The sequence below is a fragment of the Podarcis pityusensis genome, assembly GCF_964106645.2.
Source record: "Podarcis pityusensis genome assembly, chromosome: 8".
NCBI classification, from domain to species: Eukaryota; Metazoa; Chordata; class Lepidosauria; order Squamata; family Lacertidae; genus Podarcis; species Podarcis pityusensis.
Window position 1 is genome coordinate 21305432 of NC_138033.1, and position 16855 is coordinate 21322286.

A 16855-nucleotide genomic window follows, 5' to 3' on the forward strand; every position below is an offset into this window, starting at 1 on the left:
ATATCATATACAACTGAAAGCAATTTCGTAAGTGAAAACAATTCCAGAAGTGAAAACACTTCTGGAAGTAAAAATAATAATTTCAAATCCAGTGCAGATGCAACCTGTTCTATCTTATTCAGTAAGACAGATAATTTGTGAAAATGTTCAGTGGAGCAAGTTAACTAAATAAATATTGAACCTGTGCTATCATCTGCTTTGAGCTAACTTGCCATGCCGTCTTTGGAAGAAGTGAGTACAGTGGTACCTCGGGTTAAGAACTTAATTCGTTCTGGAGGTCCGTTCTTAATCTGAAACTGTTCTTAACCTGAAGCACCACTTTAGCTAATGGAGCCTCCCACTGCCGCCGCATCGCCGCCGTGCGATTTCTGTTCTCATCCTGAAGCAAAGTTCTTAACCCAAGGTACTATTTCTGGGTTAGTGGAATCTGTAACCTGAAGCGTCTGTAACCCAAGGTACCACTGTATTATGTTGTGTGACATTTGGTCCTGACCACACCCCTTTAGTACACATCATTGCTGCATCACACTGTTGACTTACGTTAAGCCTGTGGTCTACTAAGACCCCGAGATTCTTTTCACATGTACTACCGGCAAGACAGGTGTCCCTCATCTTATATTTTTGCAGCTGCTTCTTCCTGCCTAAGTGCAGAACCTTACATTTGTCATGACTGAAATTCATTTGGCCATATCCCCTGTTGCTTTCTGAAGCCGTTTGCTAAGGGGGGGGGGGTCCACAAAAGATACAAAGTATTAGCTCCCTATTTCCTTCCCTTCCTCCCCATGTAATTGGAGTGCTTCCCTCATCTTTTGATCTTGCTTACCCTTTTATATCTTTCCTGTGCTCACACCTCCTTTCAGACCGTGATTATTCCTAATGAATCCTCTTGCGCTGTGATGTATTTGCTCGACACTGGCCAATGAATCACTCCAACATCTCTGTCTGTAACTAATAGTCTGTGGGATTTCTCATTAATTATGTGCCTGTAACTTTGCTACTTTTTTTGGTGTGTGTATGTGGTAGGGGCATGTTCTGAGAAATGCCGCAGAATGAGTAAGTCTCTGCTCTGTCCTCACCCTTCCCCTCTCCCTCTCTTACAGATCGCAGCCCTGGAGAGGCAAATATTCGACTTTCTGGGTTACCAGTGGGTGCCCATCCTGGCTAATTTTTTACACATCATGGCTGTCATCCTGGGCGTCTTTGGCACCATTCAGTACAGATCCAAATACCTCATACTGGTAAGTACAATGGATAGCCAGGAATAGCCATTTTGGAACCCACTCCCACTGATGTTGTTTGGACTTCCAACAGCCCCAACAACAAGGATGGGGAATATGTGGTGCTACAGGTGTTACATACATTTTATGAAATAAATATATAATCTCCTGACTGTAAAAAAAAAAGAAAGCAACAACCTCAGAGTGGTTTGGACTCCAGTTCCCAGAAAGTTGAGGAATCAAAAGTTGGGATTGCAGTTTTCACTATTCAAGTGGAAGTACTGTATTTTTCGCTCTATAAAATGCACCGGACCATAAGATGCACCTATTTTTTGGAGGAGGAAAACAAGAAAAAAAATATTCTGAATCCCAGAAGCCAGAACAGCAAGAGGGATCGCTGTGCCGCGAAAGCAGTGATCCTTCTTGCTGTTCTGGCTTCTGGGATAGCTGTGCAGCCTGCATTCGCTCCATAAGACGCACACACATTTCCCCTTACTTTTTAGGAGGGAAAAAGTGTGCCTTATAGAGTGAAAAATACGGTAAATCCTTGCAGATTTTTCCTTAGGGGGTGCTGTCACCCCATGATCTGTGCTGAGGACAGCCACACAAATGTGTTTCTCCTCTCCAGAGAAAGTATCACTGAGTTCTGGTTCCAAGTACCAATGGATCCTGAGGGAAGGAATAGGATAAATATTTAAACTTGCCAATAGCCGCTTCATGAGAAACATAATCTGTCTTGGGATTTGAAGCGGGGAAAGGTCATTGGATCTTACAACACAAGGCTGGGGCAGATGTTCATTAATGGATGAAGTCTGGCTTGCTTGAGCTTATCCAAGTTCACAATCTTCGGTTGCTACAAACCTGTGAGGTAGGCTAGGGTGAGAGGCAGTGAATGCCCGAGGATCACCCACTGAGCTTTGTAGCTGAGTGGGGATTAGAACCCCAGTCTCCCAGGACTCAGTTCAACACTCTAACCCATGGGTAGGCAACCTAAGGCCCGGGGGCCAGATCCGGCCCAATCGCCTTCTAAATCCAGCCTGCAGATGGTTTAGGAATCAGCGTGTTTTTACATGAGTAGAATGTGTCCTTTTATTTAAAATGCATCTCTGGGTTATTTGTGGGGCATGGGAATTCGTTCTCCCCCCCCAAAAAAAAATAGTCCTGCCCCCCACAAGGTCTGAGGGACAGTGGACCGGCCCCCTGCTGAAAATGTTTGCTGACCCCTGCTCTAACCACTACACCATGGTGGCTCCCCCTGAAAAAAACACACACGAAAAACCAGACTGATGGAGAGCCAGAACATGTCTTTAGAGCAGCTCACCCCACAGTATATTGTTAACTGTCACTCTGCCCCTTTCTCTCCTTCTCTCCAGTATGCAGTGTGGCTCGTGCTTTGGGTTGGATGGAATGCATTCATCATCTGCTTTTACCTGGAAGTTGGACACCTTTCACAGGTAATTACCTCTGTAATCATACCGAGTGCACGCCCTTCTCGAACCACTGATCCGCCTGACAACCCAAGGCTTTTCCATCCATCATTTTTGCGCTGCGATTGCTCAGTCAAATAGAGATGGGAGTTCAGGAGGTGGCTTGCGTGTCAGGAAAGTGCCACGGCCATTTGGGGGAAATTCATTCCTCCTCTCACTGGTGCTGATGTTGCTGAGCAGAATCGACTTGTCAGGCTGACGGAGAAATCCAAAATGTTGCCGTGCAGTAAAAATCGAGGGGTTTGGCAGTTTCTTTCTTATATTTTCGCACCGTGTGCACCTTCCTTCCCAAGGAGCAAGACTTTCTTTTAGTGGGATGCGAACATGCTGCAAGGAATGAATGGTTAAATCCCCAGTCTAAAATACTCATGCTGTTCTTTTTTTAAAAAAACACAATTTTTATTGGTTTTTACATTTTTATCACAATCATATCATAACAAATAATAACAAATTAATTTCCCCACTCCCCCCCCCCATGACTTCCCTCAACTTCCCCTTCTGGTTTTTTCTCCCCCATATAAACTTGTCCTGCTTGCAATACTGTGCTTCAATATTATAGTCTTTAAATTAAATATTGTTATATTCTTCTCATTTTAAACTCACCTTTATAGTTTCTATATTTACTGTGTTAGTTATAAGTGTTTAGTCAAAACCTACTAGTGAGTCCATTTCTTTACATTCGTTTCATAAATACAACATGAATGGTTCCCAGTCTTTTTAAAAATCTCTATTGTCCTTGTCTACTCATGCTGTTCTACTAGGAAGACAGAAAGGGGCTGAACGGCTGACTTTCCACTTTTATTTAGCAAATTGCTCTGTGTTTAGGGGAAAGCTGAGAAGGTTTGCAAGGGATGAGAATGCTAGTGGGTCGAAGGGAGGAAAAATCTTGCTGGACCTTAGTGCTGGATCAATACCTGTTTATTGGGTGGTAATTCAACTAAGTTTTCTTCAGAGTAGACACAAGTAAATTATGAAATTAATGGACCTAACATAGTCATGCTTATTCATTTCAATGGGTCTACTCTGAGTAAAACTTAGTTTAATACCACGTATTAATTTTAGGGCCCAGTCCAAACCCCCAGTGTGTCACACTGGAAGTTGGGTATGGATGGGACAGAGATATTTTCTGTATTATTACATTTGCATCCCACCTTTCCTCCCAGGAGCTCAAGATGGGATATACCAGGCACAGGCAAACTCAGCCCTCCAGATGTTTTGGGACTACAACTCCCATCATCCCTAGCTATCAGGATCAGTGGTCAGGGATGATGGGAGTTGTAGTCCCAAAAACATCTGGAGGGCCGAGTTTGCCTATGCCTGGTGTACATAGTCCTCCTCATTGTATCCTCACAACAGCCCTCAAGGTAGTTTAGGCTAAGAGTGAGTAACTGGCCCAAGGTTACCCTATGAGCTTCTTGACTGAGTGGGGATTTGAACCCTGGTCTCCCAGGTCCTAATCCAATACTAATCACTACACCACACTGTTCCACGTAAGACATACTGTCCATGTAGCCACTCCAGAGTCACATAATAAGAGGATGTAAGATGGTTTCCTGATCAATCTTTAGAAGCCCTTCTGAGTATCTTCCTTGAGGGGATCAATGCATTTGTTACTGAGCAGATGGCAAAATATCTAAATGTTGTTGTGTGTTTTAGATCTTTAGCAGAATCACACAGTCAGTTGCATCTGCCCTACTTAATGCTGGCAAAAGGAAGTCATTTTCAACAGGGTTGATGTTTTGTGGAGTGGCAGACATCAGTCCTCAGTGCTTGTAAACAGGTTAAAGTGCTACACAGAAAGGCATTTGGCCAGAATGGCAACTTAAACTGTTGGAATATGCGCAGCTTGCAGATCTAACCTATAGAATAAGAGAACAAGAAGAGCATTCATTTAAAGAAGATTGGAAAATGTTTATTGAATATATGGGGGGAAATTGTGTACACTTGAAAATGTTGGCAGCATTAAGATAAATTCAACAGTGTAAATAAGTTTTGATGGAAGTAATAATGGAATACTGAATGGTTTAGTTTATATAAAATATGCAGGGATCTATGATATGCAAAATGAACCATGGAAAGAGAAGAATGGAAGTCATTGATATATTAAGGTCGTCTAAATAAATATTCTAAATTGTAAAACAGAAAATTTGATTAAAATTATATATAAAAGAGGGGGGGAGACAATTGGCCCCCAGTCAACAAAAGAGCATAAGAATCTACCTTAAACCAAGTGAGTACATTGGTCAATCTAGCTCAGAATTGCCTGCACCGACCAACAGATAATATCCAGGATTTTGGACTGGCTACATTTCCAATCCCACCTGGAGATGCTGGGGACTGAACCTGATGCTGAACCCAGAAGCAGTTCTCTTTGTAGTGGGGGACAGAAACACTATACTATCTTCTCAGAAGGTGGGCAGCTGTTGCTTACAAGGAGGAAGAGGTGGCAGAGAGGCTGTGCGGTGCAAAAGCGCTAGCAGGATTGGAGTGGCGGCTGGTTGCAGCTGATGGGAGTTGTCATTCCAAACTTCTGGAAGGCACAAAGTTGGGGAAGGCAGACTTAAGGTCTTAAAAATGTGGATCTGTGTATAGTTCTGGTTGCCTTGCCTTAAAAGGACGTTGTAGAGTTGGAAAAGGTTCGGAAAAGGGGAACCAAAATCATTAAGAGGAGGGAGAGACTCCCCTATGAAGAAAGGCTGCAATGTTGGGGATTTTTTAGTTTAGACTTGCAGGGATGCCCAATCTTTTTTCAAAGAGGGCCAGATTTGATGAAGTGAACATGCTTGAGGGCCGACCAAGGTTGTTGAGCTTTTTTTACAATTTTATCCCAGGACATATACTGCCATGGGGGCCGGATTAAATCGACTAGGCCCTGAAATGGACTTTGGACATGCCTGGTTTAGAGAAAAGGTGACACAATAGAAGCTAATAAAATTTGGCATGGCACAGGGAGAGAAAATTCCTCCCTCTTTCAGAAGACCAGAACTTGTGGACACCCATTGAAGCTGAATGTCAGAAGTTTCAGGACAGATAAAAGAAAATACTTCTTCATGCATGCAATGCATAGTTAAACTATGGAACTCCTTGCCACAGGAGGCAGGGATGGCCACCAACTTGAATGGCTTTAAAAGAAGATAGGACAAATTCATGGAGGAGAGGGCTATTAGCCATGATGGCTGAGCTCTGCCTCAAGAGCTGGAGGCAGCAGTGACTTGGGAGGCTACACTGGAACACTTTTGATTATCATGTGCCCAGGAACATCTTACTTCTGAGAGTCCCTGGACCCCTCCAGACCAGTGTATTCTGCACCACGCCACTGACGTAATAATAGTGCATTAGCGATGGACCATCAAGACATTCATTAGTTGTGCTGTGGTGCTTCCCCAGTGTTACTGCATTGCTGCCATCTGCAGGGGGCACTTTTTGCGCTAGAGTGCAAGAAAAGTGGGGCAACTCACCACTGCCACTGAAACAAATGTTGCAGGGCTTCAATAGGAAGCTACATGCACTGATTTCAATTAAAGCAGGGTGTCTGCCCCCAAACCTTTGCAGGCACCAACAGTTTGGAAAGCAGGACCGCATAGAACTAGCCTGGTGCTATCATGAGCACAAATAATCATGAATGCACCTCTGGATTGTGGGGGGGCGGCGGCTTGTGTCATATGCTCTTTAGAAGGACTGTAGCTTTTAGGACAATCACCTTTGTGAAGAGATTTCAAACATGGAGCTTATCCTGGAGCTGTATCTGTGATGAAAGCAGCTCTTGAAAGTGAAACGAAAGCCCTTTGTTGAATCGTCTTCTTTTTTCTATTCTAGTTTGCCGAACAGGCCAGACATATTGATTAGAGCCAGCCGTTCCTGGAAGGAAGCCCAAAACTGGCACTACTGTCTCTATCATATTTCAGAACGAGCCTTTCCCACATTCTCTCTCTCTTTCTGTGTGTGTGTGTGTGTGTGCGCGCGTGCGTGCGTGTGTGTAATATTCCATCCAGGGAGCCACAGTTGCCCCAGGCCTTGCTGGAGGCAAGAAAGAGGGTTTTGTGTGTGTATTTGCTTATCCAATCTGTGGCCCATTTACCTTCCTGCCACAGCAGTACCTATTTATCTACTTGCACGGGTGTGCTTTCGAACTGCTGGGTTGGCAGGAGCTGGGACAGAGCAACGGGAGCTCATCCCATTGAACGGATTCAAACCCCTGACCTTCCAGTTGGCAAGCCCAAGAGGCTCAGTGGTTTAGACCACAGTGCCACTCACGTCCAATAGTAATAGTAATTGGTAATAGTAATACTACTAGTAGTAATAATAGAATATACCCAAGGAGAATAATAGTTTCTTCATTCATAGTCTCTTGCACATTCATTCATGCATCTAGAATTTTGATGCAACATTCAGCTTTTGCTCTTTTTTTGGCAGGCTCAAAGCATCCATAGAAAATAACACTGCTGAATGCAGTGATGCATTGGGTGTTGTAAGTGGGCACTTGGAAACTGTTCCATATGCGCTCCATGACTTCCGCCACCAGCTACTTTTCCTTGTGGCTCCAGAGAGTCAGAACGACCTCAGCCATGCCAATTTGATCTGAGTTTCTGGAGTCTGGAGTTAGGAATCACAGCTTGTCATGAGAACCTCTGTTGCCTTTGTTAAATGCTCCGGGACAATCGTGGCAGATGGATGGAATGCATCTCGCCCTGAAAGCTCCCTCTGAAAGGCCAGTGCCAGGAGGCAGCCATACAGGGACAGCTGTCTCGTAATATGTTCTGCTGGCTGGTTGTGAAGCTGGGCTGACTTGGTTATTGAAGGTCCTGGCAGGTAAACAAAGCAAGGCAGAAATCCCTTCTGCCACTAGAGCCCTGCAGTCAATATTGTGTTCTGCTAGGGATGGAGGGACAGAAGCTCTGACAAGGGTTTTTATTATTATTATTATTATTACTACTACTACTACTACTACTTATTTATATTGTCGAATGAGCCTCGCCAACTCGGAAGAACATTTCCTACACATGCATAGAATTTCAGGTTTCTAGGTGGCAGTGGCATAGATCCTTGTTTTGAAGACTGTGTACTGAGAAATACTATTTTGGGGGGACAGAGGGCTGGTGGGTATGGAGGACTTCCTGGTCCTGAATGGGGCAACTGCGCAGCCTGGAAGTCATTTTGGACTCTCAGCTGTCCATGGAGGAGCAGGTCCATTCTGTGTCCAGGGCAGCTGTCTACCAGCTCCATCTGGTACGCAGGCAGAGACCCTACCTGCCCGCAGACTGTGTCACCAGAGTGGTGCATGCTCTAGTTATCTCCCGCTTGGACTACTGCAATGCGCTCTATGTGGGGCTACCTTTGAAGGTGGCTCGGAAACCGCAACTAATCCAGAATGCGGCAGCTAGACTGGTGACTGGGAGTGGCCACCAAGACCATATAACACCGGTCTTGAAAGACCTACATTGGCTCCCAGTACGTTTCCAAGCACAATTCAAAGTGTTGGTGCTGACCTTTAAAGCCTTAAGCGGCCTCGGCCCAGTATACCTGAAGGAGAGTCTTCACCCCCATCGTTCAGCCCAGACACTGAGGTCCAGCTCCGAGGGCCTTCTGGCAGTTCCCTCACTGCGAGAAATGAGGTTACAGAGAACCAGGTAGAGGGCCTTCTCGGTAGTGGCACCCTCCCATCAGATCTCAAGGAAATAAACAGCTTTCTGACTTTTAGAAGGCATCTGAAGGCAGCCTTGTTTAGGGAAGTTTTTAATGTTTGATCTACTTTTTATTATTATTATTATTATTATTATTATTATTATTATATTGGGAGCCACCCAGAGTGGCTGGGGAAACCCAGCCAGATGGGTGGGGTAGAAATAAATTATTATTATTATTATTATTATTATTATTATTATTATTAGCTTGCTTTCCTGTGTCCTGCTTCCTTAGGACCGAGACTTCATCATGACCTTTAACACATCGCTGCATCGCTCATGGTGGATGGAGAACGGGCCTGGTTGCCTGGTGACCCCAGTGATGAACTCCAATCTGGCCCTCGAAGACCATCACGTCATCACAGTCACTGGGTGCTTGCTTGATTATCAGTATATTGAGGTGGTGAGCAGTGCAATGCAGATATTCCTTGCGGTAGGTGGTACCAGCATCCGTCTCCAGCTGACTCTTCCACCACACTGATCCCTAAAAAACAACTGAGACACTGAAGGTGATTCTGCCCACTCGTGTGTAACAAATTTCACACCCATAAACACTAGATTTATAGAACGGGTTTGCTTCTGATTCCTTTTTTTTTTTTTTTTTTGTCCGGGGAGCTAGAGAGGTCTTCTGGCTAGGAAGAGCATATTAAAATGTCTGTATTTATTTGTTTACTTTCGACTTAAAAAAAAAATCTGCCAAGAAGCCAAGCATTCCATTTCAGTTCCCTGGCACTTTGTGTTACTAGCATACTCCAATTTGCTCCCTGCAAGTTTGTATGAAATGAAAAAGCAACAACAACCTGTCTCTGGGAAGGTGAGTCTGGAGGTGTAGATAAATTTGAGGGGCTTCAAGCCCTATCCACCCATTCCCCAGTTGAAAAAAAAAGTCATCAAAATAAAATTAATTTCTTCACCAGACACTTGACAGTGCATTTCTAGACCAATTAGTCATGTTGAGTTCAGTTCCTAAACTCCTCGCATGAGAAAAAAAAGGAAACAGTGATCCTGTCTAGAATGAAAGATGCAGAAGGTTGAGAAATGGACTGCGGGATAAACAATTGGATTGCAGTCCTCTCTGCACACTTACCTAGGAGTAAGTCTGCTGTATTCCATGGGGCATCCTTCTGAGCTGACATTCCTTAAAATACAAGCAAGGAGATCCTTAAAAAGAAATAGCACAAAGGCAAGAAGATTTTTGGTTTTGGGTTTTTTTGACAAATGAAGGAGGGCAAAGACACAGGGAAACACACACAGGGAAATGAACATAGTGCAAAAACAATTGGTATTGAGAGAGCAAATCATATGTCCTAGAGGATGGAAAGCAAGAATGAAAAGCAACAGACCCAGAACTCAACCTTGAGGTTAAGGCCAAACTGCTAGCTATGCTGGAAGATGTTTTATTGATATTGTTTCTCTTACGAAATGCGGTTGTGGAGGCTCCTTGTTTGATCAGTGAAAGAGGGGTGGGGTGGAGGAGCCATTGATCCTCTCTCTCGTACTGTTTTCCTCCAAATTATGAGTGCACAGCTCCTGTTTTTAACCAGTGTGCAGTGGCTTCTGGTGCACCTTGGAGCTCAGTTCAAGGGTGCTGGTGAAAATGACTTGGGACTAGGATGCTTAAAGAGAACCATTATTTCCTGCATCTATCTTTCTCAAACATTTAAGATCTGCATCAGGTTATTGTTCTTGTTGTTACAAATTATTACCTGCCTGTCACTCTAAGGTCCCAGGGCAGGTTACAACAATTAAAATACAACATTAATTTTAACAATGCAGTATTACACAATATTAAAACAGTTTGAAAGAACTTAAAATGTTTTTGTGACTGACATTGAATTTTCAGGTTCTTTTAGTAACCCTTAGGCTTGATTATTGCAATACCTCTAGCGCACATGAGAGTAAACCAGGCCAGGCCTCTTTTTAAGGCGTAGGTAATTTTGGTGACGCCTAACTTGCCCAGAGGGGTGCTCAGCTGGCGCCAGGCTTGTGCAGAACTTGTCTGAAGCCCAAGGCCAGAGTCCCTGATCAGCTGGGAGGCACGGGCTGGTGTACCGGCCATAGCTGGCAAAAGGCACCCTCAGATGTTGCCATCCCCTGAGCTTATAAAAGCAGCAACAGGTCAAGGAGCATCCTTCAGCCTGCAGACCTGATTCGGGTTTGGGGTGGGGAGGAATGCACAGGATTTAGCTGAGCCTGGATATCAGCCTATTTAATGCACACACACAAAATAGTAATCTGCAGGTCAATTCCTTTGTTAAAGCTGATTGGAAAGTCACAGAGAAGCAAGCAAGCTTCGGAATTCAGTACAGTATTAATATATAACAATGAATATATATATATATATATATATATATATATATATATACATACATACATACACACACACACACACACACTCTCTCTCTCTCTCTCTCTCTCTCTCACAAACACATACATACACACACACACACACACACACACCACCAGCCACTCTGGGCGGCTCCCAACAGAATATTAAAAACACGATAAAACATTACGCATTAAAAACTTCCCTAAACAGGGCTGCCTGTTTAGTTGTTTATTTTCTTGACATCCGATGGGAGGGTCTTCCACAGGGAGGGCACCACTACAAAGAAGGCCCCTGCCTGGTTCCATGCAACCTCACTTCTCACAGTGAGGGAACCGCCAGAAGGCCCTCAGAGCTGGACCTCAGTGTCTGGGCTGAACGATGGGGGTAAAGACTCTCCTTCAGATATACTGGGCTGAGGCCGTTTAGGGCTTTAAAGGTCAGCACCAACACTTTGAATTGCGCTCAGAAACTTACTGGGAGCCACTGTAGGTCTTTCAGGACCGGTGTTATGTGGTCCCGGCAGCCACTCCTAGTCACCAGTCTAGCTGCCGCATTCTGGATTAGTTGTAGTATCTGGGTCACCTTCAAAGGTAGCCCCATGTAGAGCACATTGCAGTAGTCCACACGGGAGATAACTGCTCTTCATCCATTGTGTGGGTTATTCAACAACAACAAAAAGCCCAAACAAACAATGGCAACAAAAATGGTGGGTGGGGGTGGGTGGATGGAAGTAAAAGATTCTCCTGGACTAGATCAACAGCGCAATCCTATGCATGCCTAGTCAGAAGCAAACCCCCTTGAGTTCAATGGGATTTATTCTCCACATGTGGTCCCAGTAAGCACAATACATCTCAGCCAGCATTTTCTTGCCCCAATCCCTGGCTTTTGTTTCTGATACCCAGCGGAGGAAGAGTGCTAATGAACTCCAAAACTGGCTCACTTCTCTTTCACTTTGAAGTTGAGCCCAATCATGGTATTGCTCTTGATCTTGTTTTGATCTTGAGGGCCAAGGTGGCTGCGTGTGTGATTTGATTAAGCTATTCAGCCTCATCTTGACCATTTCTGATTCTCGCCGAACTGCCGCTGCTGTTTCCTTGCTTTCAAATAATTTGCTTTTCTCCCTTTTCCCCCCCTTCCTTTTCTTTTCTTTAAAAAAAATAATTTTATATTTTGAAGCTCTTCGGATTTGTTTACGCCTGCTACGTCAGCAAAGTGTTTATGGAGGAAGAAGACAGCTGTAAGTACCTTTCATCTACAAATAATTGGAGATTACTTGGCTATGGAGTACTCCATTTAGGGGTAGAGGGAGTGTGGCATGTAGCTCAAACTGTTTATATGACGCAGTAATCAAATATGGTTCAAATGCCATCTTGGTGGCCTAGCAGGGATTTTGAACCTAGGTCTTTCCAATTTAAATCCAGCATACTTATTAACCCATGGGTAGGCAAACTAAGGCCCGGGGGCTGGATGTGGCCCAATCGCCTTCTAAATCCGGCCTGTGGACGGTCCGGGAATCAGCGTGTTTTTACATGAGTAGAATGTGTCCTTTTATTTAAAATGCATCTCTGGGTTATTTGTGGGGCCTGCCTGATGTTTTTACATGAGTAGAACTTGTCCTTTTATTTAAAATGCATCTCTGGGTTATTTGTGGGGCACGTTCACTTTTCCCCCTTCAAAATATAGTCCTGCCCCCCACAAGGTCTGAGGGACAGTGGACCAGCCCCCTGCTGAAAAAGTTTGCTGACCGCTACCCTAGATGGACTCCCTGTGTTTTGCGGGTACCAATTCGTGTGGGGTTGATCGTAAACAGGGAGATAAAAGCTTCTTTTATTTATTACATTTATACTTCACTTACCCTTCAAAGAAACTCAAGATGGTGCCTGTGGTGCTTTCCCCTCACACTCTCCCCACAACAATCCTGTGAGGTAGGTTTTGAGAGAGAAAAAGACACCACATTCCAGCAAGCAGAAGCTAAAGGTTTCTACATTCCTCCCCTTCCAATTCTCTCCATCCAGACAAGCAAGGACACATTCCAATGAGGCGAAACCACTGGGGCAGCACGGCAGGGCCTGGGGAGAGTCCTGGGGGCCACACAGAGAATCCTGAGGGGCCACATTAGCCCTACGGGCTGGATTTCCCCACTTCTGTTCAATGCCATTCACCTCCGATGCCTGCGGAGGAAGGCTGGAGTCCCAGTTTGCAAAAGAACAATGAATGTATCCTCTAGCACGGTTAATTCGAAAATGTTTCTGCAAGCAAATCACCCTGCCAGCCTGTGGCTCATGTTCAGATAACATTCTAAATAGATGTAGCGGAAAATTAAAACCTTTTGTGTAAAACAGGACACTGCCTAGCCATTGTAATAAGTTGCTTGGAATATATTTGAAGCTGGCAGAGGCTTATTTGCTCCTGATAGCTTCCAAACGGCTGCATCTGACACAAATGAAATTATTAATAAAGTTTACACATGAAAAAACCCATTTAGGGAGCAGCAAATTATACGTATCCTCCTACTCAGAGCTTGGAATACAGGCGGAAGCTGGTCCTTCCCTGCATGTTTGTCTTTCCTAACAAACTTCAGAGAGAGCTCTCGGCTTTGACAGTCATTCATTTAATTCCAAATCTAATCAGACAGTCCATTATAGAAGAAGAGACTCAAGATCAGCTATGGCAAAATTAATATTAGAAGTGTAACAGAAGCAGCTCTGAATGCCTCTCACACAAAATGGAATGGAAAGTCAGAAGACCAGGCTGGAAAGGGGGACATCATTGCTCTATCTATGTATCTATATTGCAAAACATTTTTAAAAACAGTACAGTGGTACCTTGGTTCTCAAACTTAATCCATTCCGGAAGTCCGTTCCAAAACCAAAGCGTTCCAAAACCAAGGCGCGCTTTCCCATAGAAAGTAATGCAAAACGGATTAATCCGTTCCGGACTTTTAAAAACAACCTCTTAAACAGCAATTTAACATGAATTTTACTATCTAACAAAACCATTATGAAAGCAATAATCATTGTACTGGACTGTAAAATAAATAAGACAGTATTGTAGATGATAAAAATTTAAATTATTATTTTCTTACCTGCACTGATGATCGTTATTGTTTGGATGGGGGGCTTTTATCTATTTCTGCAGTCATACAATCAATCAATCAATCAATCAATCAGTAGCTGAACTGGGTTCCACACAGTCACAAAAACAAATTAACCAAAAGAGTCTCAAAAACGAAAAACACAAAATAAATAGCAAAAACAAAAGTGCCAAACTTAATCCGTTCCGGAAGTCCACTTGACTTCCGAAATGTTCGAAAATCAAGGCGCAGCTTCTGATTGATGCAGGCGCCCTGGAAACAATAGCCAACAGCCGCATCGGACGTTCGGCTTCCGAAAAACGTTCAAAAACCGGAACACTTATTTCCAGGTTTTCGGCGTTTGAGTAGCAAGGTACCACTGTAATGTCAAGGCTGCCAGAAATAGTGTCTTTCAGCCATCAAATTCATGAGAAAACAGATGTTTTTTAAATTCCTCTTGAAAGACAGTAATGAGGGAGACAAATGCACCTCCCCAGGTGGAAAAGGGGCCTCAAAAATGATGATAATAATCAAGGAGTTGGGTTAAGAAGCAAAAATCTCTAGAGACACTTCTGTAACGTCCTTTGTGTACACACCATATATTTAAAGCACATGGCTTTCCCTCAAAGAATCCTGGGAGCTGTAGTTTGCCCCCACTCACCAAGCTATACTTTCCAATACCCTTAACCAACTACAGTTCCCAGGATTCTTTGGGAGGGGTCAAGCGCTTTAAAAATGCATGGCGTGTCTGCAGCCTCCGCTGCCACGTTTTGTGTGTTGCTGCTTTTGTTGTTTGGTCTGTTGAACCTGAGCTGTTTGATATGAATGCTTACTCCTCGTTTTTCACCCGGCAGTTGATTTCATTGGGGGATTTGATTCATATGGCTACCAGGCACCCCAAAAGATGTCACACTTGCAGCTACAGCCTTTGTATACGTGAGTATCTCTCATCTGTGGGGATCAGGGATGCATGGGGGCTGCTAGACAATGCCCTTACCTAGATCCTCTTCCCTCCATGTTGAGAGAAGCCGTATGTGTCCCCTTCGCTAAACACTGCACCTATCCTGCCACTGGCACTATGGGCTGCCATATGAGGGTGAAATGTTCAATGGGGAGGAGATGCACATCAGTCAGTTCATGAAATGTATGTGGGATATTGAACCACCTGCAATCTAAGCGACGTGTAAACACAACCACCCAATTTATTTAAACCGGATTTATATACTGCTTGATCATCAAAAGCAGTGTATATAAGATATCAAATTATTGATAAAATCAGATGTTGTAAACAAGTTAGCCTTTAAGCACCTCTTATAGATTGACACAGACAGTCCTGAGCTCTGACGCTTAGGGATGTATTCAACTTAAGTTTTACTCAAGAGTAGGCCCATTGAAACCAATAGGCCTAACAGAGTCCTCTCCATTAATTTCGATGGGTCTGCTCTAAGCAAGACTAGCGCTGGATACGACACTTAATTTTTAATACCGTTTTTAGGAAATTGCATTGAATGCCATTGGGTGTATCTTTTAAACAGTTTTTATGTAAAGCGCTTAGAACTTTGTAGAATATAAAAATATTGTACATAAATAAGAATGAATGAATGCATGAAAAAAATTGAATGGGCCCTGTTTCATTCAGGTTTTTTGAATGGTTCTGAATTTAACTCACTGCCCTTAATGGTGTTTGCTGAAGCTTTGTTGCCAGCCCTGGACTAAATCTGATGCCTTTGCTCTGTTTTGTTCTTTTAGCTCTGGATAACTGTTTCCTTAACTACAGTGAGCTGGCCCCTGGGGACGTTTGCAAAAAACGCAAGGCAAGCAGGGTGCCGAATATGATAAAATGATTCCAAAGCCAAATGGCAGTCACCTCCTCTGGAGATCTGGTGTGGCCTGAAATCCTGCCCAGAGACAACACAGTGACTCTTCCTGGGTTCATTTCCTCCCCTCCTTTCTCTTTAACTCCTTCATTTGAGTGGCCACAGAGAGTTTTCATGCACCTGGAAGATGATTCTGGCACAAGTTCTCTCTGCTCAAGACTGAGGAACCAAAAAGAAGCTCGACGCTCCACCTGCTGGCCAGTGTTTGTAGTGGTGCTGGTAACTCCAGCGAATTTTTTTAAAAGGAAAATCAAGCAAGGGCAATATTACGTTCCAGAGAGGGCAAGGAAAAGCCCTATTTTTAAGGAAGACCTTTTTCAGGTTTTGAAGTGTTGCTCTTTTTTTTTTAATTGTTCTGGATCACTTCCTGTTGTCCCATTTGCTTCTGAGCAAATGGCTTTGCAATGTGGCACAGGCTGCAAGAGAATCCATACATTGCAATAAAGAGTGAGATAGATATATATCTGACATCTGGAAAGGGGAAGCTTCATTAGGTCTGAAATCTGTTCTTCCCACTCCCAGCCCCCGTACACCCAAGGCTTCCCAATCCCGTTCACTATTTAAATGAGCATCAGTTAAAAATCCAACTCCTGGTAACCGCAGGAGAAGACAAAATAGTTCTTTGATCATGGAGACAGAATTGAATATATGCGTACTGTGACAAATGTGTGGGTTTATTTCTGAGCTGGTATTGCATCCCAATGATTCCAAGTTTATATGTGAGAATCCAGTGGGAGCTATTCCATTAGGCCAAAAGAGGAGGTGCCCCACCAACCTCAACCTGCCCTCAGCCAGCCCCTCCTTCGTCTCAGTATTGCCCCTTGTAGAACTCAGCAAGGAGGGGGACGGGAGCCAAACCTAGAATTAGTTGCCTGTGGCTGTCTTTGGCTCTGGCTCTGCCTGCTGTGGCTGGCTCTGCCCACCATTAGTCCCCTTGTCCTAACAGTCCCAATGGTACCAGCCACCACTGGGAGACATACTGTTTCCAAGAGAGTACCAAGAACCATTTCCGGGAACACGATAAATGCCTTCCAAAGGGCCAGAATCTCATCAGCTGGTTTCTCTTTCTTATTTTCTTTCTGTAAATTGGTGATGCAGGACCCTCTTCCCTCCAGGTGACCTACTTTCTCAACATCTCAGTGCTGTACGCTGCAGGGTCAATAACTTCTGCAGCCTTCTCTAACTTGGTGC

General features: G+C 44.0%; 1 protein-coding gene across 3 annotated transcripts in view; it reads left to right on the forward strand.

Moving 5' to 3' along the window:
* Positions 1 to 16125, forward strand: part of NKAIN1 (sodium/potassium transporting ATPase interacting 1) — a gene marked incomplete at its 3' end in the record, with an annotated part of 51840 nt that extends 35715 nt beyond the window's left edge. Inside the window, exons 2-7 of one of the 3 annotated variants that reach the window (XM_081015475.1) lie at positions 1101 to 1238; positions 2591 to 2671; positions 8621 to 8818; positions 11891 to 11951; positions 14642 to 14723; positions 15537 to 16125. In XM_081015475.1, coding sequence (XP_080871601.1) covers positions 1101 to 1238; positions 2591 to 2671; positions 8621 to 8818; positions 11891 to 11951; positions 14642 to 14723; positions 15537 to 15546 — 570 coding nt within the window. Of the gene's footprint in view, positions 1 to 1100; positions 1239 to 2590; positions 2672 to 8620; positions 8895 to 11890; positions 11952 to 14641; positions 14728 to 15536 lie in introns of those variants that run through there. The other 2 variants (XR_013989249.1, XM_081015476.1) reach the window with 2 other exon arrangements.
* Between the last annotated feature and the right edge of the window lie 730 nt (positions 16126 to 16855).